Here is a 27,379-nt window from a genome sequence, read left to right on the forward strand (position 1 = left end):
GTAAAACGTTCCCTTACTGATCCCACCTGTTTGTCGGATACTGCTGAGTTCTGATCCACTTTCAGCAGCTCCGCTTCCCTCCACGCCGACTGATATGCCTGAAGCAAAGCTCTTTTCCGAATCTTGGGCAAAGCTAAGTTATTGTCCATCTGAGAATAGCAGCAATGGAACTCTTGCCTCATTCTCAGCAATTCCTCTTCAGATAATGAAAGGGGCAAACTTAAAAGTCTCCTGTTAAAAAACAAAACCAAACATATGCTATTCTGAGGTATATGCAAACTGGCACAGAGCAAAAAAAAACCCCAAAACCAACAACAACCACCACCACCAACAACAAAAAAACAACCAAACTATCTTCAGAGATCCTAGGAACCTGCAAAGTATGTTTCTCTTCCCACGTGGCCAGATTCTCCGGATAGCAGGGTGTTAGGTGAGAACATGGCCTATACATTAGAACTGGTCCAAAAAAAAAATTTTGGGGGAAAAAATTAATTGTAATGGATTTTTTACATAAATTTTGTGTGTGCACTCTCTCTCTCTCTCATTTTTCCGTAGGGAGATATTGGGGGAAACGGGTAAATAAACCTGAAAATGGTGGGAGGGGGACACCTTTTGATTTGTTTTGACAAAAAAATTCAAATGATACAAAATATTTCCCAGGAAGATTTGAATATAGTTCTAAAATCCATTTTCCACTGGATAACATTAATGACATTTTTGCAACCAGTTCTTCTCTACATCCTCATTTCCTATTTTGAGGGCTTGTATCCCAGAGTGCACTAGCAGGGGCGTGCATGGACTTCAATAAAGGCTTGTCTCCTGCACAGGATGTATAAAGAGGTAAAGAAAGCCCTTTGTGCCCTCCTTACCCCTTACGGGTCCATATAAGGACCAGACACAATGAATGTTTACTGGTAAGTTCTCATTTTAGATCACTATAGAAAACCAGAGTTTCTTAGATACACATTTTTACGTACCTTCCTTTTTCAACAAAGCTGTTGGATGGGAATAATAATAATTAATAATACTAATACCTTATGCTTATATATAGGCTTGGCTACACGGAGTTAGCGAAGAGCAAGCTGGGGTGTAAATCAAAGTGCATTACAGAGTTCATAGTGGAAGAGTCCACACAGCTGATTAATGTATGGCGGGCTATTGCGCTGTAGCTTTACAACCCAGCTTGCTCTCTGTAACTCTCTGTATAGACAAGTCCAGAGGATCTCAAAGCACTTAACAAAGATGGGTAAGTAGTATTTCCCCAGATTTATGGTTAGGAAAACTGAAGTACAGAGATTTTAAGTGTCTTGCCCAAACCACTGGCAGCAAGTCATTGGTAGAGTCAAGAAAGAAACGTAGGTGTCTCAAAGACCCATCCTTTAACCACAAGATCAACACTGCTTCCTAGATTAGGAAAAGGGTTAATTAATGAACAAAATGTTCTATCATTCCAATTTTTATTAGGTATCGGTATTTCATTTCATTCATCTTGGGACAGAAATTTTAAACAGAAAATGGCAAAAGAAGTAGAGCTCTCACTGACATCACTAATATAAAATGCACCAGAAACTTTCAGCAGCAGCACAAATTGGGTAGGTTTGGGGAGGAGGCCATTTTTGCACTTGCTGTAGGCTGCGGAGCTGGGGGGCCATGGTCCGACCACTTTTAAGCAATGGTCCCATACTGAATCAGTTCAGCTGCTGCCAGAGCAATCTGGAGCACTGATCCAGATGAGTGGTTGCAATGCCACTGAAATTTGACCTGGCCACCTCTACGGGCAGACAGAGGGGTGATTGGGTCAAATTTCAGCGAGTGGCATTACAATCTAGTTCACAGGGTCACAATGCCACTGAAGTTTGACCCTCGGTCCAGATGGTGGGGTAGGTGGGACACATGGTGTTGCAACCTGGTGCACAGGGAGTCTGTTCCTGTACGGTGGCATGCACGAGAATCCACTGAGACCTCAATTTCTGGTGGCAGCGGCTCATGTACTGTGAGTAAGAGAGAGGGGTGACTCCCCAGTCAAGGGACACCCTGGGTTCTTGTAGGAGAAGGGAGTTGGAGACAAGTGAGATTGGAAAAGGGTTCTTGCTATGTGAGATGACTGGAATTTACTCCTCCCAAGAAATATCTGAACTGGCATCACTGACTTTCAGGCTTGGAAAACAGAAACTTTCCATCTGGTGACAGAAGGTTAACTCTTACTAGGACAGACTACAGATCAAATATTGAGTGTACAGCTTTACTACCACAGTCCAGTTTCCCTCTGATAACTAGTGGACTCTGACATTTTTAACTATTTCATGGCTTATTTTTGTGTTATGAACAGTTCACTGAGGCACAGAGGGCCAGATCCTGATCTTGGTAACTCTGGGTGTAACTATAACCAGAGTCACACTGGTGCAGATGACATCAGAATCTGATTCTCCCCAGAAGGAAATCATCTAAGTCCTGAGACTCCTGACTACTTTTACCCTTTTTCATCATTCTATCTTACCAGCAATACCACCTTGGATTGGTTAGGGTATATTAGGTACATCTCCCCTCTAGAGTTAATCAACATAACTACTGAGTCTTGGGTGGGTGGGTGAAAAGGGGTTGGTTGATAGAAAGCAAACTGAGGCAAGTAATGTGGATTGCCACAGGATCACTCCAAGCTCCAAGCAGCCCAGAAGAGACCTCAAGTCCCAAATTCTGATTTCTGCAGTGGCAATGTGCTGCACTACCACTAGGCCAGTTTTAATACCTCTCATGCCTTTGGGTCAGGAACAGTTCAGAAAAAAACACATTTAACTTTAATTTTGCAGCAACTGTGGGTGAAAGGACCAATTTAATATTGTATGCTAAGTTGGAGCTCTCCCTCTTAAATTTAATTCTTGGATATATTTCTGATACCTGAAGGTTACCTGATAACAAGGCATCGTGTTTCCAACATGCAGCTTTGGTTGCTAAAAAATTAATCCTGCAAAAGTGGAAAAGTCAATCTCCACAAAACATCGATGTCTGGCTCAGTGATATGGCTGGCCTCTCAGCTAGTGAATTACTGGCATTCCATAGAAGGGGAATGCCTAAAAAATTCAAAGCAATTTGTGCTGACTTTTTACAAGTTTATAATTAACGCAGACCCTGAAGATAGATAGGTTGCTTCACTTGCCCTCCCTTTACCCTGACCCTCTTTACTTACTTTGTGTATTACGCTGAATCTTGTATTTTGGTATATTTGTTATAAATGAAAAAAAATAAATAAAAAATTAGAATTTTTTATACAATTTGCAGCAATAAAACTCCCCCTACCCCCTAGTAGTTCTAAAAAGGAGGAAATAGCCTATTTGTTTAAAGATTAAACAATAACTAATTCAAACAGTTTTTGAAAAAAACAGCACACTGATACACCAACAAAGAGTTTCAATTTTAAAATTACAATATATTGTCTCAAGTGTTTTAGAAGGGTGATTTTATTTTAGTCAATCACAGTGCCAACAGGTTGTCATTATTTCCATAACATATGCCTATGATGCTTTTAGAAATTCCTCTTTGAATCAACTAATTGTAGTCAGTCTCTAAATTAAAATATTCATATTTATATTTTCATCCACCTGAGACACCTATCTGAAGGCATCATTTCTCCAACAGGCAGTACTTACTGCTCCACAATATTGCCTTAGATTTATAAATAGAAAGGTAGTATTGCCAGAAAAAAAGTGGATTAGAAACTACGGCAGATCTCTTATGCCATGCCTATGTTAGGAAAGGATTTTAAAATGTGAATATTTTTGGCACAGAACTACTTCATAGTATCTTGAATGAACCACAAAAATAAAAAGCTATCATTCAAAATAATTCTTGGTGAGAGACTAGAGCTGGTGTCTGGTGATCAAAATATTAAAATTAACACACACACACAATGTCAGAAAGTGTAAAGAGACATTTTTTAAAGAGCTTTTGATGGAATGTTGTATAACTGTTGTGTAGAAAAATGTACTGGAAAAGTAAGCAGTTTTTAAGAAACTGATTTTTATTGTTGCTGTGTGAATAAAGATGGTATTTGACAAGTGTAATAGGCAACACTGAAAACTGGAATACATCATCATAGAATCATAGAAGTTCAAAATGGAAAAGACCTAGGTCACCTAATCCATATGAGTACTGGTGCAGGATTGTTCTCTACAGTATATTTAGAGATAATAAGACAGTATCTGAAAAATACATTGAAATGGTTTATGGAAAATTATTTCGAATTTTGAAAAACCAAAAAAGTCACTGAAAAGTTAGAAATGAGTGGATTTTCAAACATTACAAGTAACAGGCAGTCTCCTGTAGATCTGTTTTCCGTAGCTCTATAATGTGCAGTAGGCAAATTTACTGGGACAATGTCAGGTCATCAAATTTGGCCCAGTAGGTCTCGTGTATCTGATTTTCTTTAGAGAAAAGGAAAATTCTTCCTCCCTCACCTGAAGTTGTTTAAGATGAAATTTATGCTTTACAGTCCATTTTTTTTAATGAATACATGTCCATAAGCCAGTGGGCAGATTTATTAGCCAGCGTAGTCCAAATAAAGCCCAAACCCTCAAGTTCAGTTCCATGTCCCCTTTCTCAAGGTGGATTTATTAATAAACAGAAGATTCAAGAAGACTCAGCAAAAACACTTGGGTAACAGAGACCTTTCTCACTTTCCCTGCCTGGGAAGAGGGAGGACACATCCTTGCCCACTACATGACCCTTCTCTGGCTACCACGGCGAGACCCACCCTAATGCTTCTATAGTCTGGATCTCTCTTGTCTGGTACCCCTGCAGAAAGCCTAATATCACAAGCACAATCCCAGTCATGTCCTCAAACTACGACTTTTAAAAGGTATGCACCCCAAGCACCAGGGCCCTGGTACAATGTCTCACATCAAACATTACATTCCTGCTGCTAGGAAATATGGTATTAATAAATGCACAACAAACGCTCTTCAAGAATGCATCTGAAAACCAGGACAATGCTAACCTAAACTATGACCTTAAGAAATATACAGTAATCATTTTTAGGGATAAGAGGCCTGAGGTACTAGTGTTCTGTGAGCAGTGGTGAGACTCATAAAATACTGGGAATATTTCTCTTACTTGCCAATAAATATTTCTGTGTTGTATTTGGGGAAAAACAGATGACAGTTTCATCATATGGTGATAACACTCTTTCCATCCCACTAGCATCTCTGGAGGATGTTAAACAAAAGCTACTAAAGTTAGACATTTTTAAATCAGCAAGTCCAGATAATTTGCATCCAAGAGTATTAAAAGAGCTGGGGTAGGAGCTTGCTGGACCTTAAATATTGATTTTTAGTAAGTCTTGGAAGAAAGATAATGTTGTGCCAATTTTTAAAATGGGCAAATGGGATGACCCAGGTTATTACAGATCTATTAGAGATCTTGAGCAAGATAATGCAGTGGCTGATACGGGACTCAATTAATAAAGAACTACAGGAGAGTCATGTAATTAATGCAACACAACATGGGTTTATGAAAAACAGATCCTGTCAGACTAACCTGATATCTTTTTTTGATGACGTTACAAGCTCGGTTAATACAGGTAATAGTGTTGACGTAACATACTTAGATTTCTGTAAGGGGTTTGACTTGTTATTGCACCACTTTTTGATTAAAAAAATTAGAATGATATCAAATTAACATGATAGCACACATTAAATGGATTACAAACTGGCTAACTGATAAGGTCTCAAAATATAACTGTAAATGGGGAATCATTATCAAGCGGGTGTGTTTCCAATGGGGTCCTGCAAGGTTGAGTTCTTGCCCCTGCACTATTCCACATTTTTTTCCTGTGACTTGGAAGAAAACACAAAATTATCACTTATAAAGTTTGAAGATGACACAAAAATTGGGGTAGACAATAATGAAGTGCACAGGTCACTGATTCAGATCAATCTGGACCATTTGGTAAATTGGGCATAGGTGAACAATATGTGTTTTAATATGGCTAAATATAAACGTATACATCTAGGAACAAAAAATGTAGTCCACACTTACAGTATGGGGGACTCTTTTCTGGGAAGCAGTGACTCTGAAAAAGATTTGGGAGTTGTGATGCATAATCAGCTGAACATAAGCTCCCAGTGTGATGTTAATGTGATTCTGGGATGCATAAACAGACTAATCTCCAGTAGGAATAAAGAGATTATTTTACTTCCATATTTGGCACTGGTGTGGCCACTGCTGGAATACTATATCCAGTTCTGGTGCCCACAACTCCAGAAGGATGTTCATAATTTGGAGAGGGTACAGAGAAGAGCCACAAGAATTATTAAAGGATTAGAAAATATGCTTTAGATTGAGCTCTTGGAGTCTATCACTATATTTAGCTTAACAAAGAGAAGGTTAAGGGATGATTTGATCACAGTCTATAAGTATCTACCTGGGAAACAAATATTTAACAATAGACTTTTTAGTCTAGCAAAGGAAGGTATAACACAATCCGGCAGCTGGAAGTTGAAGCTAGCCAAATTCAGACTGAAAATAAAGCATAAATGTTTAACGGTGAGTGTAATTAACCATTGGAACAATTTACCGACGGTCATGGTGGATTCTACATCATGACAATTTTTAAATCAAGTTTGGATGTTCTTCTAAATGATATACTCTACGAATTATTTTGGAGGAAGTTCTATGCCTGTGTTATACAGGAGGTCAGAGCAGACGTTCACAATCATCATTTCTAGCCTTGGAATCTGGGAATCTCTGAATACTGAGCATAGGTGAATATGTATCTGAATACTGAGAGCTTTGCAAACAAAGTATGGCATATACTGAATTAAAGCCTAAAAATTCTAAATCACCCTTATAATTTTAACAAATTAATCTTCTTGGAATTTTCATTAAAAATCCCCAAACAAACCAAAGGGGTTAATTTTCACAAGCACAGAGCAATACAGCACATATTGACTGCAGTAGGAGTGGTGGGTTCTATGAACTGGTGAAACTCAGGTCCAAAGTTTATAGCAAAGAATTTATAGTTAAAAATTAAGCCTACATGTGTGTTAAACTCATACTTACTAGAGGAATAACCAAGAAAAGAAAATGGACAGATACTTACTTGAACACTAACTGTTCCCAACTCCTTAATTTCTTTTGTTCTGCAATGCTGTGTTCCAGCTCTTGGCTCAGTTTTTGCCTGGTATTCTCAAGCCATTCTCCAGTGGCCATATTTTTGTCATGTTCTTCTTTTTCAAGCTGTTCAGTCTGAATAGCAATTTCCTTTTTATGCTCCTCAACAATTTGTTGCAGGAATGGCTTTGGCACATTCAGTTTTAACAGTTCTTGAGTGATTACTCCATACTGAATGCGTTTAAGTTCATCAATAGCTTTCTCTGTCAAAGTGAATCTAAGCACTTTTATTTCTTCACTGGCATCATTATCAAGCTTTTCAATAAGCTCTTCAAATTCAACAGCATGATCAGTCAGAAGCTTTTGCCAGTGGCTCAAGTAGTGGCTAACCTCTTTAGTGGTTTTGAAAGTGTCTCCTATCGACATCTGCTCCTTTCTTTGTTCTTTCTGCTGATTCATTTGCCAATTTAAAAAAAAAAAGATACAAGGTAAACAGAAAAAACTTCTTTCAAGTTCCAATCCCCTATATACATATTTCATACCAAGGTGAAATTATACATGATTTTTTTTGTAATACTCAAAATGATAAATGATTGCATAATATCAGCACTGCATTCATATGTGCCCAAAAGGCCACTATTAATTTGGGCTGAAGTTAGACAGAATGCGAACGCCTACAAAAACGCGTATACAATTTATCTCATGCCCTGACATATTTTCAAATATCGGAAAGGGTCAGAAATCTAATGAACTGGTAAAATTCCAAATGCAAACTCTGATCAAAGAAACACAGAGGAAAGAAGAGAAAAATGGTGTACTGATATTTCATATTACACTATGCAATATTTTCACTGTAAAGCTAGCCGAAGCTTCCCTTGTGGGGAGAAAAAAAAGATACTGAATGCCACTGAAAGAAGCCCAAGATTTCTCTTCACACCCGCTCGCTCCTTGTTTTAACACGATTTATCTTTTAAGAGCACCAGAACATTTTGAAATGTATGTCCCAACTAACCCAATGGATTTCCTGCAGCTTTTGATTATTTCTTTACAATTCACATACAGGAGTCTAAATTGTCCAATTATGCATTTTGGTGTAAAGTCAATTAACCCAGGTCAAGATGGAGATGGGCACCAGTGGGAAGCCCAGAGAATACAATGGAAGTGTTGGCCCTCTGCATGATTGCCAGAGCTCTAAGGCATTTTCCTCCATAGAGTTTGGAACCTCGGTGCGTTTGGAGGGTCATGCCGCCTGCCCCCACTGTGTTGAATCTAACCCTATAATCCTGACCTGAAATGGAAACTCAGCATTTTCTTCATGTATATCACTTACCTGCAGATTTTCTCAATGGTAGGAAATGATCTGGTCTTATGCCGTCAGGCTATGAATAACTGCTCAGTTAAGACAATACAGTAGAACCTCAGAACTATGAATACCTTGGGAATGGACGTTGTTTGTAATTCTGAAATGTTCGTAACTCTGAACAAAACACTATGGTTATTCTTTCAAAACTTTACAACTGAACATTGACTTATTACAGCTTGAAATTTTACTATGCAGAAGAAAAATATTGCTTTTAACCATCTGAATTTAAATGAAACAAGCACAGAAAACAGTTTTCTTGCCTTGCCAATTTTTTTTTTAAACTTTCCCTTTATTTTTTTCAGTAGTTTACGTTTAATGCAGTACTGTACAGTATTTGCTCTTTTTTTGGTCTCTGCTGCTGCCTGGTTGTGTATATCCAGTTCCAAATAAGGTGCGTGGTTAACCAGTCAGTTCATAACTCTGGTATTCATAACTCTGAGGTTCTACTGTATATTGTGGTAACGCCACTAAAAATTATGAAGACTGATTTTCCTCTACTATCCTAGCATGGATGTTTATCATCTTCATCATCATAAAAGAATTAGGCTTTATCTTTCAATTTAATCAGGTATTTTTCAGCATAATCACAGGGTAAATGGTTACACTGTACATAATTACCTTTTGCAACATTTCTCGTCTTCTCTTAGTAACGAGTTTCTGGTGAAGCCTTTGCTTTTCCTGTTTTAAATTATGATCCAACTTCTGTTTAACAGAATGAACTTCTGTCTGAGCTTGGTCTAGAAGTGTTCCCAAATGATTTTCAGACAAATGACCAGCTCTGTAATAAGAGTGTTTAATACCGGTTACCTTGAATACTTAACAGTAGAGAGCATGTATTTGTATAAAGGCACACAGTTATTTATTTCTGTTGCTGTAATGCTTAATAGAATCATAGAATATCAGGATTGGAAGAGACCTCAGGAGGTCATCTAGTCCAACCCCCTGCTCAAAGCCTCTTGCAAGGCTCAGGATCCCACTGTATTGGACGCTATGCAAGCAAATAATACAAAGACAGTCCACGCCTCAGAAAACTCACAGTATAGCATATAGATAATAGGCAAGAGATGAATAAACAAATGGAGGTGTGAAGGGGGAATGGGAAGGAGAAAAAAAAACCATGGAGACCCGTACACAGATAGAGTTAGTGTTAGACAGAAGATGCTCAAAGTAATGTGCATAAATGAAAAAATGAGAGAGTGCAGGCTCAGGTGGTTTGGTCATGTCAAGCACAGTCCTGACAACTAGTGGGAAGGAGTACAACCACTCAAGACTGAAAGAGAAAGACAGAGAGGCCAACCCAAGAAGAAGTGGAGGTATGTCATAAAGGAAAACATGTTAGCATGTGTTGTGATAGAGGATACAGCACTGAAAAGAGCACTTTGGAAGGAGAGGACTTGTAGAATGGATCCCATTTGATGGGATTCATGCAAGGAAAAAGAAGAGTATTGTATAGACTATTCAAATTAGACATGTTTTATATTTATACATTATAGTCTAAAAATGTAAAGTCTCCATTAAATGTTACACATATATATATTTAACATTTAATATGTTAACATTTAACATATTAAATATTATACATATATCTTATCACACATGCACAATAATTTTATACACACTACAAATGATAGTTAGCAAAACCTGTGCGAAGACTTTCACTCACTTCTCCTATAACTTTCAAAATAAATCAAAAGAATCACCAGGCTTTTGGATGAATAGAGAAATATAGCCACTCCAAAGACCAAACTTTCCCAGTTTTACACTTATAGGACCTCTTTTGGATTCGGGGTTGACTTGCAAGATTATGACACCAGTCTAACTCCATTGACTTGTCTAATTCACATGAGTGCATGGACTAGATGCAATAAAACAGTCAGATAAATCTCTCTCGCCCTATGAACAATTCTAATTGCATTATAAAGACTGCTGCTATTCTTGTCACTCAGGAGTTCCCCAAATACCTTTAGGGATATAAAGGAGGATCTTAAATCAACCAGGTTAGGATTTTGGATTTTCACAGTTATCACCATGACTCACGAGAAATATTTCTAATATTAAATACTAAATATTAAATATTAAATGAGTATTCCCTAAAAGGAGGTTAAAAGAGTCAAAATGGAACCTGGGCGGAAAGTACTATCCCTAACACTGTGGATTTTTGTTCAAACCCTTCCTCAATTAGTCTCCAAGTACCCAATTTTGAGAAGAGCTGAGCACTATGCAGCTCACATTGGTTTCAAATGGAATTGTGCATGCACAGCCCCTCTGAAAATCAGGACCTAATAACATATGGGGCTCACATTCCTCTGTCCCAGCAAAGTCTCCAACACACTTCAATAGTTGGACTATGGGCCAAATCTTATAGTCCTTTATTCAGCCCTTTTCAGGAAAGGACTGAGACCAATTCCCATTGATTTTGTGAATTTACCTAGGAAGGGCAGAAGCTGCAGCTTTAAAGGGCCAGTACGGTCAAGCTCGCTGAGCCCCAGGAGCCTAGGACATCCCCAGGAATCACCTGGCTACGCCCCGTGTCTCCAGCCCTGCGCTCTGCCTCCCAGGCCCCACAGAGCTCCCCTCTCACCTGCTTTGGGGAGTGCAGGGCTGAGAGTGCCTGGCAGGTGGCGGTGAGGACGTTGGGAGTGGCCTGTCTCCATGCTCACCTAGGATTTTTCCATATGAATTTAGCTGTCCCACATTTGTTTCAAGTTAGATTTTACCTCAAATTCCCCAAATAATCAAATTAAAGCAAAGTTGAGGAATATTTATTTAGTTGTGTGGCATTTGCATTTTGCCCAAAGTGAATAGAGAGCTCCAGTTCAAAGCCAGCACTTGCTTCTCCATCTACTTTTTGAAAGTTTACAGTCACAGAATCATAGGCTCATAGACTTTACGGTCAGAAGGGACCATTATGATCATCTAGTCTGACCTCCTGAACAACGCAGGCCACAGAATCTCACCCACCCACTCCTGTATCAAACCTGTGTCTGAGCCACTGAAGTCCTCAAATCATGGTTTAAAGACTTCAAGGTGCAGAGAATCTTCCAGCAAGTGACCCATGCTCCAAGCTGCAGAGGAAGGCGAAAACCCCCCAGGGCTTCTGCCAATCTGCCCTGGAGGAAAATTCCTTCCCAACCCCAAATATGGCAATCAGCTAAACCCTGAGCATGTGGGCAAGACTCACCAGCCAGACACCCGGGAAACAATTCTCTGTAGTAACTCAGATCCCACCCCATCTAACATCCCATCACAAGCCATTGGGCATATTTACCACTAGCAGTCAAAGACGCATTAATTGCCAAAATTAGGCTATCCCATTATACCACCCCCTCCATAAACTTATCAAGCATAGTCTTGAAGCCAGATATGTCTTTTGCCCCCACTACTCCCCTTGGAAGGCTGTTCCAGAACTTCACTCCTCTACTGGTTAGAAACCTTCATCTAATTTCAAGTCTAAACTTCCTGATAGCCAGTTTATATCTATTTGTTCTTGTGTCCACGTTGGTACTGAGCTTAAATAATTCCTCTCCCTCCCTAGTATTTATTCCTCTGATATATTTATAGAGAGTAATCATATCTCCCCTCAGCCTGCTTTTGGTTAGGCTAAACAAGTCAATTAAATGAGTGACAGAACACTGTCCCCTGCCTATCAAACTTGCTTTAAATTCTAATGGGGAGCTCAGTTCAGCCTCCCTCTTTATCACATAGGTTTGTCAAGTTTTGCAGAACTCAATTTTTTCAATTTCCATCTATCACCTTAAAAAAAAAATCTTCTGTGGGGAAAAAGCCCTCAAAGCAATCCCACCAGCTGTCAACGTGCTCTACTTGAAGCCAAATAATGTTTGTCCTTGCTTGAAACTAATTGATTATAAATTCCAATGATGTGGCAGATAGATTGGGCAGTGCCAAGCCTCCCTTCAGCTTTGGGAACTGCAAGTTCTGTATCTAGGCTCCTTTCTGTGCCAAATACAAGGGAAAACAAAGTAGTTTTGTGGGTGGTGGGATTAGATAAGAGGATGAGCAAGCTATGCAAAATAATAATCAATTAAGACAGTGGTTCTCAAAGCCGGTTCGCCGCTTGTTCAGGGAAAGCCCCTGATGGGCCAGGCCAGTTTGTTTACCTGCCGCGTCCGCAGGTTCGGTCAATCGCGGCTCCCACTGGCTGTGGTTTGCCGCTCCGGGACAATGGGGGCTGCGGGAAGCGGCGCGGGCCGAGGAATGTGCTGGCCGCCCTTCCCGCAGCCCCCATTGGCCCGGAGCGGCGAACCGCAGCCAGTGGGAGCCGCAATCAGCCGAACCTGTGGACGCGGCAGGTAAACAAACTGGCCTGGCCCGCCAGGGGCTTTCCCTGAACAAGCGGCGGACTGGCTTTGAGAACCACTGAATTAAGATATTACTTTTAAATACCTTTACTCTATTTTGTGCTGGGGGAATTACCCAGGAGTCTTTGCAGTCCCTTTACAATCCCTATCCAGAGTGGAGTAAAGGGGCTGCAGCAGGAATCAGAATTGGGGCCATGAGATGAAAGGTGGGGGGAAAGTGATGTAACATGCCAGCTAAGTGACCAGGGCGGTGATAGATACACACTGATGATGGGGACGATGATAGACACACATCTCATTAGTTCCATGTTGATTTATTCTGTGGAATTTTTTTACATGTAAAAATCTTAAAAGGCACTTAAATTGTAGGTACTTGTGGGTACTACAACCACAGGGGCCAGTAAAAAGGAATATGGACTGAGTTTCCCATGACACAAACAATAGAGACAAGGAGGTGTAGCCATCAGTTCAAGCAGAAGCAGATTTTCAGTTAAATAACACTAATAATATAATGGTTATACCTCTAAGAGACAAAAATGAAAGCATCTCCAGGCTAATGCTCAAGACTTAAAGACAAAACTAAAAAAGGAGCCAGCTAGAATGCCCAGTATAATTGACAACTCGAGGTATGAGTGACAATTTAAAAAAATAGTGAAAGGGCTTCAGACTTCAAACTATAGTTTGTCTGACGGGTAGGTTAGGTTGTATAGAGTTGTATTATATCTGAAGGAGTAAAGGAAACCACTGCTATTTTAGAAAGATCACTCCAGTGTGGACATGACTAAGGGATGGAACCTATTTGATTAGAAAGCCCACATGATAGAAACAAGGGGTGAAATCCTTGCCCCACTGAAGTCAATGGGAGTTTTGCCAAGGACTTTAGTGGAACCAGGACTTCACCCAACTGGATCAGTATTCTGCAGATGTCCAGATCAGAATTGCAACGAGTAATTCCTCATAGTAAAATCCAGACCCAGAGAGGTGCTAAGCAAGTCATTAACCATAATGCAGACAGCAAGTGCTCAGTACCTGGTGGGGTCAGGCCCCAAGAGATTAAAGGCTTATGCTCTGCTGACGCAATGATGATAACAATGGGAAGGTTAGCTACCCAGTTCTATCTGGTGGAAGGGGAAATCAAAGGACTGTTTGGAGAAATATGTATTGATGCAATGGACTCCACTTAAATGGAGAAGAATAAAAAGTACACTACTAAAAGAGATCAGTAAGAGAAATGTTTTGATTTGGACTTCACTGTAGATGATGGTAGGATTTAAGGCCACATATCACAGGAAATTATAGTGGTCTTATTAGAGATTGAAATCTATGGATAAATTCTTACTGCAATGTGAGTTCCTCAAGTCCAGTGAATTGCCAGAAGCGGATGATGTTATCAAAGAGTTATGAAGGAAATTAAGTGTGAAGGAGCAGAGTTCTTGGCGAAATGAAGCCATAGCACTTTAAAAATAGCAACTGTTTATGAAAAAAACTGGGAAGTCACTAATCTGGTGCCTTTTTGACTATCTAGAACCCAGGAATTACAGAATGGTGGGGCTCCTTGTGCTGCTGGAGAAACTGGTTATTATGAGTTCCAGTAAGGTTAAAATAGTACAACACTTGGACAAGTATTCCCTGGACAGGTCAACCCTTGCATAGTTTTTTTCCTAAGGAAAATGATAAAAAGCGCTTTCTGACTATGAGATTTCTTTGGAAATGTTAACAAAATGGTAGATAAAGCAGCATGAATGTAATTCACTTAGATTTTTCCGAATGCTTTTTTGAAAAGGTCTCTCATATGAGACTATTAAGGAAAATGACTAATAAATGGATAAGGGCAGTCATGCAGTTCGAACCAGTAAAGCAATTAAGGAAGTTACAGTGAAGGCTGTCCTAAAGGTCAAATGTTGGGGTACCAAGGTGATTGCCAGTATTTGACAAAAATTATTAAATAGATTTTGAACAAAAAGTAAAAGGAGGTGGTAAAGTATGATAATGACACTAAGTTGATTTGTTCAGTAAAATGGAGGATTATGAGAAACTCTGGATGGATTTAAACATATAAATGAAATGGACAATTTGACGGCAGAGGACATTTAACTTGCATATATGTAAGATAATGTGCATTAGCAGCAGTGGTCTAAACTCCTAATATGCTGATGGGCACTGAAGCTGTGGAATCTTCTGAAGCAAGAGAGGAGGTTAGATTGTGGCGAGTTCAGTGAAGATATCTGCTCACAATAGCATGTATACAAATAAAATAGCTCTATGCATTAAAGGACAGACAACAGCATAAAATATTGCAGTGACATATTGCACAATGGTAGACATGCCTCTGATTACTGCAATTACTGTTACTGATTGGCTATGCATTGGTCATACAACTAGTCTATGCTAAATTCCACTCTACTGTATACAGCTTCTTATATCACTCTTATCACCTTACTATTAGGACACTTTCCCAAAGTGCATTAAGTGACCTGACCAATATCTATCACATGTGGTGACACTATTATTTTTCTCATTCAGGTATCTCAGACATAGCTACCTGCTTATTTGTTTCACCCATCGTCTGTGTCTTATCTCTTATATTTTAAACTTCTTTGAGGCAGGAACTGCCATTCACTATATGTTGTACAGTACCTACGACAATGGGGCTTTGCCCTCATTGAAGCTTTTAGGTTCTACTACCATATATACAGATATATAGAATTAAATATGTCAAGTAACCTTAACTATAGGCATAGCTATCAGTTCTTCTATTAAATAAAATAATAATAACTCCGTAGTGCTGGGTTCAACTGTGGTCGTTTTAAGATATAGCAAAGACTGGAAAAGATGCACATGAGTAAGGGACTCCCCAAACTAGGATAATTCAATCTGGAAAGGGTGATTTAAAGGGTATTTGACTGGGCAATTCAAAATGATAGAGGGCATAAGGAAATACCGAAAAGCACTTTGCTGTTACATAGTCCCATAATGTGAAAATAATGGGACACTAAGGGAATTTAATAGAAAGAAAGAAAATTCAGCCTATGCAATAGTCAAAATGGGGAATTCACAGCCATAGAGGGTAATCAAGTCAAGGAGTATGGATGGATTTTAAACAAGAGCTAGATAATGTTATTACAACAGATAACATGTGGGGGTAATCGAATTTCATGTTTTTGTGGGTACCACAATAAGCATGTGGGGGATGCAAAAGAATTACTCTCCCCTAAATACTGTACAGCAAACCAGTGACTGCTTAGATGCTTTGTTGGATGGGGAATTGATTCATAATCCCATTTTTCTCTCTGTCAGGTATTGGCCAATGCTGAAGGTAGGATGCCTTGCAATGGTCTGATTCACAACAGCAAATTTGATGTTTGGAAAATACCTACGTGAGGCCAGTGATTTGCAGAGCAATTTATTTATTTTATTTACACCTTTCATCATTGTAATCATCAGGGTTTGGGATTTGGTGGTTCTTTATTTTCCAGCCTCTACTATTCTTTTCCTGGATAACTTAACTCAAGAATTGGTTTCTTTTCTTTAAAAAAGAAAGTCCTGTTTTCACCAGAGATATGGTAATCCTGTCCTCTTGCCTCTAGGGAACCATGTTCAAAGTATAACATGTCTTTGTAAAAGACAGAGTCAGATTCTCTTCCACATTCAGCATAGGGCAAGGGCAGCAGGCTGTGACTGGGTTCCCAGTGGGGGCCAGCTGTAGTCACTCAATTAGGGTGAACTGCAAAGAATGGGGCAGACAATCCCTATAAAGCTGGTGGATATTCCAATACTTAGATTTACCAAGACAGCATAAAACAGCTTCTTTATTACCTTACTGATTACTCAGAAGTCCAAACAACACAGTTCCCTTAAAGTGATCCAGCCTCAGGTATCTAAGTCAAATATGATGATTTCTGAAAATTTATTTCATCATATAAAAGAAAAGGTTCTACCAATCCTAAAGGATTGGACACATTACCTCCCAGGTTATTGACAGACAATTCTTATTAACTAAACTAAAATTTACTAAAAAACAAAAGAGAGAGAGTATGGTTAAAAGATCAATATACATACAGACATGAGTTCAATTCTTAAGATTCAGATTCATAGCAGAGATGGTGAGCTTTGTAGTTGCAAAGAGTTCTTTCAGAAATAATCCCTAGGTTATAGTACAATGGTTATATTTCAGGGCGATCCAGTTAGAACTGGGATCTCCATCCTTGTGGCTTAGGCTTTCCCTGCATGAAACCTTAAGCAAATCTGAGATGAACAGGATCAGGACCCCAGGGTCTTTTTATACAGTGTTCTAGCAGCCACTTGACCACACAGTCCTGGCTAAACAATAGGCTTTTGATGTAACCATTTGCTTTCTAAACACCACCAGTAATTAGTTACACAAATAAACATAGGACAATTTATCCATTAGGCAGTCTATTATAAACTTCAAAGAGACATATAGACAATGACATTATTTTACCCAAGATTCATCTAAATGTTAATATTCCCTTTTGATCTCTGAATTAGTAGCTATAGTGACAGACAGGAACTGTCTGTTTACAAGGCTAGAATTAAAGATACACACAATTAGTATCACTTCTAACAATATAGGTTTGCATTTCAAAGTTCTAGCCTATTTAGCATGAACGGCCTTAATTTCCATTCGCATACATTTCTAACATGTCTTTAAAGGTCACTTTGGGTTAGTGAGGCTGTGTTTACACTGCCACTTTCAGTGATAAAACTTTAGTCATTTGGGGTGTGAAAAAACATCCCCTCCACCCCGAGGGACAAATGTTTCAGCGCTGAAAAGCAGGAATTTAGACAGCACTTTATTGACGGGAGCCGCACTCCCAGCGATAAAGCTACCACCCCTCGGTCGATCTCTTCCCTGGCCATGAAGCCTGACTATCCTACCCACGTCACAGCACTGCTGCGGTCACACTGTAATGTCAGAAGTGTAGACAGAGCCTTAGCCTGCAAGCTGTTTAACCCTTTTTGGCCATGCGTTACACTTTGTATAAGATTCATTGCAATTATATACCAGTGGTAGAAATAATGGCTTGCGTAATTATATTTTAATCAGATATCACACCTGTCCCCTTGCATCTAGGGAACCATGTACAAAGTACAACATTTCTTTGTAAAAGACAGTCAGACTCTCTTCCACATTCAGCATAGGGAAAGGGTAGCAGACTAGGAGCTGTTTATAGCTGGTTACAGATCCCTAATTCACAGATCACATCTGCTTCAGTCCAGCTCCCTAAGGGGGCCAGCTGAGATTTGGCAGAATGCAGCTACACTCACCCTCAACCCCTAAGCCAGTGTTTGTATGGGGGGAATGAAGGGGCATGGTTGACACAGGAACCAACTACACCGACTTTATGCTGCCTGAGAGCTCCCTAACGCCTAGCAGAATTCTCAGTAGGCTGTCCAGGCCAGACTCCAGCCCCTTTGCAATGAGTGATGCAAAGAGGGCAGAATGGAGAGAGAATCTGGCCCAGAGACAGCTGAATATCCATCATTGCCTACTATATTATGGGCAAAATTTTCAAACTTGTATACCTAGAATTAGAGAGACAGTGGGTGAGGTAATATCTTTTACTGGATCAAATTCTGTTGGCAAAAAGAGATCAACTCAAAAGCTTTCTCATCCACCAACAGAAATTGTTCCAATAAAAGATATTACCTCACTCACCTTGTCTCTCAAATATCTTGGGACCAACACAATTGCCAATACCTAGAGTTAAGCACCTAAATCCGTATTTAGGCACCCAAATCAGCAGCTTGATTTTCAAAAGGAGCTGAGCTGTTCAGAAAAGTCAGGCTTCTTATTTAAATGCTAACTTTAGACAGCCACGTTTCAAAATACTGGCCTCTAGATTTTGTTTGAAATTTTCTCTATAGTCCTAGAGCGGCTGTTTTTATAACTGAAACCCACCATTTACTTATTTTCATAACATTCTTACAGTATCTTTTTCACATGAATCTCAATTGACTTTTTACCCAATATATTTTAAACATTCTATTAAGCTCTGTTTTTAAAAGTCCTTTACAACATTTATGTCATGCCTGTTTTATGCTACCTCTGAATTTGTTTGTGTATTCTATTTCATCCACCTCTTCTCCCAAACAATTATGCATCTCAAAATTCCCTTTAATCCCATCCATAAGTATACGTTTAAAGTACCTAATCTACTGTATACTGGTTTTGATAAAGGAACATCGACATCTGTAATTAGAGAAGCGGGAGTTGAAGGATAAGATGAAAAAGAAGAGGAGATTAATGATACAATTTAAAAGGATCAGCATTTTGGTTCAGACTTTTCTTGCTCTTAATATTTCTTATGCTCTGGTCTGTAAATATTCCCCAATTCCCCTTATAATTAAAGATTGAAATTCTGGCCAACCTTCCATGGAATTCTTCTTCTTCTGGGTTTTGGGCATGATTCTCAGCTTTGCCTAACTCGGGAGAATGTTTTGAACTACTATACTGTGTAGTTTTACAATATCAACATCCAGGGAATGAAAAAATAGCACATAGGTCTTGCCAATTTTCTGAAAGCAAACATGCTCTGTGTGTGTGAGGCAGGGATCTGAAGTTATAGGAGGGTCACACAAAATAACAGAGTAATGTCACTTTGGGTATATCTACACTATGGGATTATTCCGATTTTACAGAAACCGGTATTTGGAAACAGATTGTATAAAGTTGAGTGCACGCGGCCACACTAAGCACATTAATTCAGCGGTGTGCGTCCATGTACCGAGGCTTGCATTGATTTCCGGAGCATTGCACTGTGGGTAGCTATCCCATAGTTCCCGCAGTCTCCCCCGCTCATTGGAATTCTGGGTTGAGATCCCAATGCATGATGGGGCAAAAACAGTGTCGCGGGTGATTCTGGGTAAATGTCATCAGTCAATCCTCCCTCCGTGAAAGCAATGGCAGACAATCATTTCGCGCCCTTTTCCCTGGATTGCCCTGGCAGACGCCATAGCACGGCAACCATGGAGCCCATTTAGCCTTTTTTCACTGTCACCGTATGTCTACTGGATGCTGCTGACAGACGTGGTACTGCAGTGCTACACAGCAGCATTCACTTGCCTTTGTAAGTTAGCAGAGACAGTTACCAGTCCTGTTGTACCGTCTGCTGCTTTGGAAATTGGCAATGACAGTTTCCAGTCCTATTGTACCATCTGCTGCTGTCATGGGTGCTCCTGGCTGGCCTCGGTGAGGTCAGCCGAGAGCGCATGGAGAAAAATGGGAATGACTCGCCAGGTCATTCCCTTCTTTACATTTTGTCTAAAGGTAGAGTCAGTCCTGCCTAGAATATCGGTCAAACCTACTAAAGAACCAGAGAGGACAGCCGTTCCAGGTCTGAGCCCCAGACATCCCGCATAAATGATGGGCTGCATGCCATTCTATGGGTGCCCCGCAACAACCCCACCCGTTGCTTCCCTCCTCCCACACCCCTTCTGGGCTACCATGGCAGTTATCCCCCCATTTGTGTGATGAAGTAATAAAGAATGCATGAATAAGAAACACTGACTTTATTGAGATAAAACGGGGGGGAGGCAGCCTCCAGCTGCTATGATATTCAAGGCAGGACTGAATCTCCAGGAGACAAAGCTTAAAGAAGGGAATGACTGGGAGTCATTCCCATTTTTGCCCAGGCGCCCCTGGCCGACCTCACCGAGGCCAGCCAGGAGCACTCATGAGATGATGATGATGGCTATCAGGCCTATTGCACCATCTGCCATTAGGAAGGGAAGGGAAGGGGATGCTGCTGTTCAGCTGCAGCACCGCATCTACCAGCAGCATCCAGTAGACATATGGGGACATTGAAAAAAGGCGAGAAACAATATTTTTCCCTTTTCTTTCCTGGGGGTGGAGAGGGGGGGAGATTGACAACATATACCCTGAACCAGCCGCGACAATGTTTTTGATCCTTCAGGCATTGGGAGCTCAGCCAAGAATGCAAATGGTTTTCAGAGACTGCGGAAACTGTGGGATAGCTCGAGTGCTCAGTCCCCCCTTCCTCCCTCCATGAGTGTCCATTTGATTCTTTGGCTTTCCGTTACGCTTGTCACGCAGCACTGTGTTGAGTCCCTGCTGTGGCCTCTGTCTATCATAGCCTTGGAGATTTTTTCAAATGCTCTGGCATTTCGTCTTTTGGAACGGAGTTCTGATAGAACAGATTCATCTCCTCATACAGAGATCAGAGTCAGTATCTCCCGTACGATCCATGCTGGAGCTCTTTTTTCATTCTGGGACTGCATGGTCACCCATGCTGATCAGCGTTCCATGCTGGGCAAACAGGAAATGAAATTCAAAAGTTCACGAGGCTTTTCCTGTCTACCTGGCCAGTGCATCCGAGTTCAAATTGCTGTCGAGAGCAGTCACAATGGTGAACTGTGGGATAGCGCCCGAAGGCCAATACCATCGAATTGTGGCCACACTAACCCTAATCCGAAATGGCAATACCGATTTCAGCGCTACTCCCCTCGTCAGGGAAGATTACAGATACCGGTATTAAGAGCCCTTTATATCGATATAAAGGGCTTCGTTGTGTGGACGGGTGCAGGGTTAATGCAGTTTAATTCTGCTAAATTCAATATAAACTCGTAGTGTAGACCAGGCCTTTGTTTTGCAAGTGTCTCTAATTTTCAGAATTTAGTTTAAAATTTGAAACTATGAAAAAAAAATCTGGTACCGCATATCAGTCTTCCTTTGGGCCTCTAAACTAGGGCTGTCCATCAATTACAGTTAATGCCTGCGATGAACTGAAAACAAAATTAACACATTATTTTTAACACGTTAATCGTATTCCTCTGGATGGGGAGAGAGGCATCGGTGGCGGCGGGACGGAGGGGAGGCTGAAGCCCCAGTGCGCAGCTTCACAGGTGGGATGAAGTGCTGGGCTGGAACCCTGAGCCCCATATGGACCGGAGTCCCGAGCCCTATGGGGGATGAAGCCCGGAGCCCCGAGCCCCAAGCAGAGCTGAAGTCCAGGACCTTGAGCCTATCTTTGAAAATACAGAAAATATCCAAAAATATTTAAATGGATGGTATTCTATTATAGTTTAACAGTGCAATTAAAACTACGATTAATTGCGATTTATTTTTTTGATTGTTTGGCAGCCCTACTCTAAATCTTCTATTATTTTTACCTTTCAGTTGAGAACAATCGCAGGAAAGAAAACAATTTAAATAGTAATATGTCTACATGCTCCTGTTACTGGCTGTGAAGTTTGGATTATATTAATTTATTTTCTATTTGTTTCTGTAATTCGTGTCACCCAGATGACTGACAGCTGGCTCCAGTATAGATGTCTAAAATATATAAAGAAAGATACGGGCACAGGATCAACAGAAAAATTAGTAATTTGCTTTCCTGAACACTGACACACTCTACTTTCCCGGCATACTCTTCAGTCGTTTCACCACATGCCAGGCTAGCAGATGCTGCAGCTCTCTTGGTACTAGCTAGAGTTTTCCCTCAAACTGTTCTTTATTGTCACATAATTTTAACTGCTCATTTCACCAGCACCAGTTCATCATTTTTATGCCTCCACATAACCTTCAGGGATATTTCTACGGTATCCTCAAATACAATATCTGAATCAGCCCAGAGTCTATATGATCTAAAAGAAATACCCCAAAGCAGTTAAATAAATATTTTTTCTGCAATTCATTTTTACTTATTACTTTAGCCAACATTTATTTTTTTAATATTCCCAGCAGCATGTGGCTTGTCTGCTAATAAAGATCTATACCAATTATAGTATTTATAAGCTCAGTCAACTGTGGAGACCATCTTTGCTTTGGAAAACTTTTATGCATGCCAATTTGAGACCATATATCCAGCTCTTCACCCTACAGTAAAGTAAGTAAGTAAAGGATCTATAATCAGCCCCAAACTTGCTGGCTTCAGTGGGAGCCATAATCCTCCAGCAGCAGAATCTGGGCGTCTGTTAATAAGTCTAACTGTACATGTTCCCATCAGTCAAGGAAACTGGCCGAAACACTCATAAGACGCTGCATCAATCTAAAACTAAATGATCCAGTTAAGCAGATCACATATTAACATCAAACATGGAAGTTTGGACATGTATTTGTATGACCTGGAGTGAGGCTGGGAGAAAAGAAAATAACCAAGATCTTATTTGAACACATTCACAGCAACACATCATTCAGGTCTAGATCACACACAAGGGTTGGGACTAGAACCCTTGACTAAAAGCTCCAAAAGCACATGCTTCTACCACGTGGGCTAAAGAATCTCTCTAGCCACTAATATTAGTGGAAATTACCTTATTCTCTCAGTAGGGCTGCTACCAGAGGGCAATATTAGTCACTCACACACAATGATCCTGATCCTGTAACATGCAGCACAGAAATAAACTGATGTACCCATTTAGAGCTCCACTGAAGTCAATGGGCTCTAACTGGGTCTGTGAGACAGCAGTATTTCTGTGTTGTGGGACCAGGGCCAAAGACAGTATATTACACTATGATGCTGGATAACCAATATGGTAACAGCTAAATATTCTATTGAATTATTTTAAAAATAATAAATCTTCTCAGTAAACTTTTAAATTCTATTCATTAACCTTTATTAGGTATAGACAAAATATTTTTGAAGAGTACCATATGTCACTCATAACATAGGAGTGGAGACACCAGAAATAGTTAAAATAGAGATTATATTTACCTTTCTGTCTTGTTAATGAGACTTGTTATCTGGCTTGCTGCTGTGTTCAAGAGAGAAGAGGCTTGGGAATCCCATAAATGTATATTATTTATTAGGTACTCTCTGTAAGCAAATCTTTTACTCAGATGATACTTCTTATTAGCCTGCAAAAAATCCATTAGCTCTTCAATGTCCTCCTATAGGAAAGAATGTGAACACATGTCTAATTAGAAGTTATGTTCATTTTAACTAACATCTGAGAGAGTGCTATTTAGACCAGTTTTGTGCATTATAAGAATATTAAAGAGCCTTTACAAATGAAAAACAACAATGAACTTCCATACAAGCTAGTTAAAAGTATTTTAAATTAGATAATTATGTCAAGTTATTACAGTTGCATCAGTCTAACACAGTGTGTTGATCTTCAGGCCTGAACAGCCAGCCACTGAGCACAGTGCTTACTACCCAGAGTAGTCCATGGAGGTCAATGAGACTACTCAAGGTCCTGATACAACAAGATACTTGAAGCACGTCCCTAAATTTAAGAGCACGACCAGTCCTGTTGACTTTAGCAGGACTACTCATGTGCCTAAACTAGGTACATGCTTGCTGAACTGGGGCCCAAAGGTAATAAGCTCTATGCTTAGTAGAAAGCATATGCAGAGCCATGCTCTTAAAAAACAAAACAACAACAACAATTTTCACTTTAAGATAGAGTGTGAAATTTCCAAAAGTGCCTATGTGACTTAGGATCCTAAATCTTAGGGTCTAAGTCACTTAAGCACCTTTGAAGATTTTACTCAGGAGTTTTAAAAACAGGCCAAGTTTTATTCAGATTTGTAATGTAAAACCCAGTTAGCTGCACAGACTGCCTGAGTGAACATGCACAACTCCTATCATTATTCGGGACTGTTATGTACATGCATTAATAATTTTTGTCTAGACTTTAAATTTTCAAAATTAAGGGGCAGTAGTTTTGCATCCTATTTCTGTTGTCAATCAGTTTAAAAGTGATAACACAGCAAAGCTCTGTGACAGATTGGATGACAGAAACCCCCTTGGGGCTGCCAACTGATGTGCCAAGACTACTTCTGCCCCTGCTTTCCAGCCCTGGCAGCTTGGGACTTCAGTGCCCTGCCTGGTTTGAGCCAGACCCACTAGCCTGCTGCAAAACCAGACCCAGGTCTGAACCACGTCCCCTAACAGCTGTAGGCTTGACTGAAAGCAGCTTAAGAAGTGTTCCTGTCTTTAACACTCAGATGCTCAACTCCCAATGGGGTCCAAACCCCAAATAAATCCGTTTTATCTTGTATAAAGCTTATACAGGGTAAACTCATAAATTGTTCACCCTCTATAACACTGATAGAAAGATATGCACAGCTGTTTGCCCCCCTCTGGGTTAATTAATACATACTCTGGGTTAATTAATAAGTAAAAAGTGATTTTACTAAATACAGAAAGTAGGATTTAAGTGGTTCCAAGTAATAGCAGACAGAACAAAGTGAATTACCATGCAAAATAAAATAAAACATGCAAGTCTAAACCTGATACAGTAACAAAACTGAATACACATAAAATCTCATCCTCAGAGATGTTTCAATAAGCTTCTATCACAGACTGGATGCCTTCCTAGTCTCAGTACAATCCTTTCCCCGGTACAGCCCTTGTTCCAGCTCAGGTGGTAGCTAGGGGATTTCTCATGATTGCAGTCCCCTTTGTTCTGTTCCACCCACTTCTATATTTTTGGCACAAGGCGGGAATCTTTTGTCTCTCTGATCCACCCCACCCCCCCGCCCCAAAAGGAAATGCATCAGGTTTAGGATAGATTTCAGTACCAGGTGACATGGTCACATTTCCTGTGAGACGCCAAGCCTTTATTCTTCCCAGGCTGGCTCACAGGAAGGCCTGCCTGCAAACAGAGCCATCAACAGTCAATTGTCCTGGCTGATGAGAGCCATCAAGATTCCAAACCACCATTAATGGCTGTGGAAGTCGAGCAAGAACTGACAGGGATTTGAAGGGGATTTCAATGAAAACAGTCCCCTCTGTGAGCAAGAGTAAGGCTAGCTGTAACCCTAATAACGTGAGACTTGTAGAAGCGAGGATTGTGTGAAGCGAGTGGGAAAGAACTGTGTGAGAATTTGTTGTGACCTTGTGTTAGAGATGGAATGCAGACTATAGTCTAAATAGAAGTGAGAAAAATAATATCTCAAGATGACCTATGTATAAACAAAATGCAGCTGTTGATTATTATTGTATGTAACAAAAGGTATAAATGCTTGCTGTAATTGTTTACCTGGAGAGAGACCTGTTTAGCTCTCTTCCTCCATGCAATTGCTAGAGATAATAAAGTATCTGACTTTGCTGCACCCAACCAGAGAGTGAGAACTCTGTTTTTCTCTGACAATGGCCCACACTATGCATAATTACAATAGACCTTCTGAGTTATATTTCATATTTCTAGTTTCAGATACAAGAGTGATACATTTATACAAATAGGATGACCACACTCAGTAGATTATAAGCTTTGTAATGATACCTTGCAAGAGACCTTTTGCATGAAGCATATTTTAATTACATTATATTCACACTCATCAGCATATTTTTATAAAATTATATAGAGTGCAACATCAAAAGCTCTACAAGTGGAGATAATTACAGAAACATTTCACAAACATTACTATGTGATGGCTCTCTGTGGGGAAGTTAAGACTGGAATATTTGTCATTACCTGTATTTTAGAGTAATCCTGCACTAATGCTTTGGCTGCTTCTAACTTCAATTCTCCCTTGAAAATGGCATTTTTTATCTGTGTAAAAAAGACATTATGGAGCTCTGTTCTCTGGAAAATAGCCAGCTGTCGATAAGCTTTTGCGAAGTACTCCTCCTGCCTCACCAAAAGGAACCTCTTCATGTGGTTCTGCTCAAGTTTGTGAATTTTTTCCAGAAGACATCTGTATTCTATAGCAGACTGGAAGAGGACAAAAAACAAAAACAAAAACATGCAAGCCCAAATAATTACCAGTGTTTAATATATTTTTAAAGTACCAATATTACGGAGAATAATGATTACAACAAGCTCACATGTATTCATGCATACTATACTCATTCCTCTTTAAATGATCTGAAATGAGCAGCTGTTTTGAAATAAAATATTAATATTAAATCATATTTTCAATATTCAACAGAAAAGCCAGTGCTAGAAGATGAAGTTGTTCATCTATCCTTAACACAAAGGGTTACACATATTCAACTAATAACCCAGATCACATTACCAAGGCATAATGAAGACTTTTCGGAACTGAAGAAGTATCCTCTAAAATTCCTTATAAAATTCTACTGCAATCCTTAAAATGTTTTTACTAATAAAGTAGCATGTACATTAACTGCAATGGGGCTTCTTGCACTTTGTGCAGCCAAGAATATGCTTAAATCTTGGGGGGGGGGGGGGATGGCGGCGGCGGGGGGGGGGGCAGGGCTGGAGACTTAGACCATAAATGTTGTGCAATATATATTCATCAGCCAGTAGAGAGAGTGCAATCTCGCAAATGTTCAGTCTGTGAATCCAGGTTCTAATAATGGCAGGATATCCATCACTACAGTATCAAAACAGTACCTGTGTGCCATCCAAGATTAAAAAAACAAACACAAAACCCACAAAACTGATATCTTTGTTTTCCTCCTATGCTGGCAAGAGAAAGGGCTTAGAGCTTTGCAACTGTTGTTTTTAATCCTTTTCAAATTACTCAAATCAACACTTCTACTCTTCCACACACAACAGTAGGTTTATTTACTCTGTGAAAACTTGGCAAAAAGTTAATTTTGCCTATATCTTTTAATCCTATGCCACTGAACTCCCTGGGAGATTTGCCACTGGCTTCAGAGGGAGTAGGATCGAACCTTTAAAGCTGAACGTG

At 39.9% G+C, this 27,379-nt stretch overlaps 1 protein-coding gene across 11 annotated transcripts in view; it reads right to left on the reverse strand.

The window, feature by feature from the left end:
- EVC2 (EvC ciliary complex subunit 2) overlaps positions 1 to 27,379 on the reverse strand; it is a 150,040-nt gene that overhangs the window by 46,981 nt on the left and 75,680 nt on the right. For 9 of the 11 annotated variants that reach the window (XM_039540430.1, XM_039540429.1, XM_039540426.1 and 6 more), the window contains 5 exons: positions 26,194 to 26,433; positions 23,484 to 23,659; positions 9,086 to 9,245; positions 7,094 to 7,554; positions 27 to 231 (listed from right to left, as the gene is read on the reverse strand). In XM_039540430.1, the coding sequence (XP_039396364.1) occupies positions 27 to 231; positions 7,094 to 7,554; positions 9,086 to 9,245; positions 23,484 to 23,659; positions 26,194 to 26,433 (1,242 nt within the window). The remainder of the gene's footprint in view (positions 1 to 26; positions 232 to 7,093; positions 7,555 to 9,085; positions 9,246 to 23,483; positions 23,660 to 26,193; positions 26,434 to 27,379) is intronic. The other 2 variants (XM_039540427.1, XM_039540423.1) reach the window with 1 other exon arrangement.

The sequence above is a fragment of the Mauremys reevesii genome, linkage group 5 (genome assembly GCF_016161935.1).
Source record: "Mauremys reevesii isolate NIE-2019 linkage group 5, ASM1616193v1, whole genome shotgun sequence".
Taxonomy (NCBI): Eukaryota; Metazoa; Chordata; order Testudines; family Geoemydidae; genus Mauremys; species Mauremys reevesii.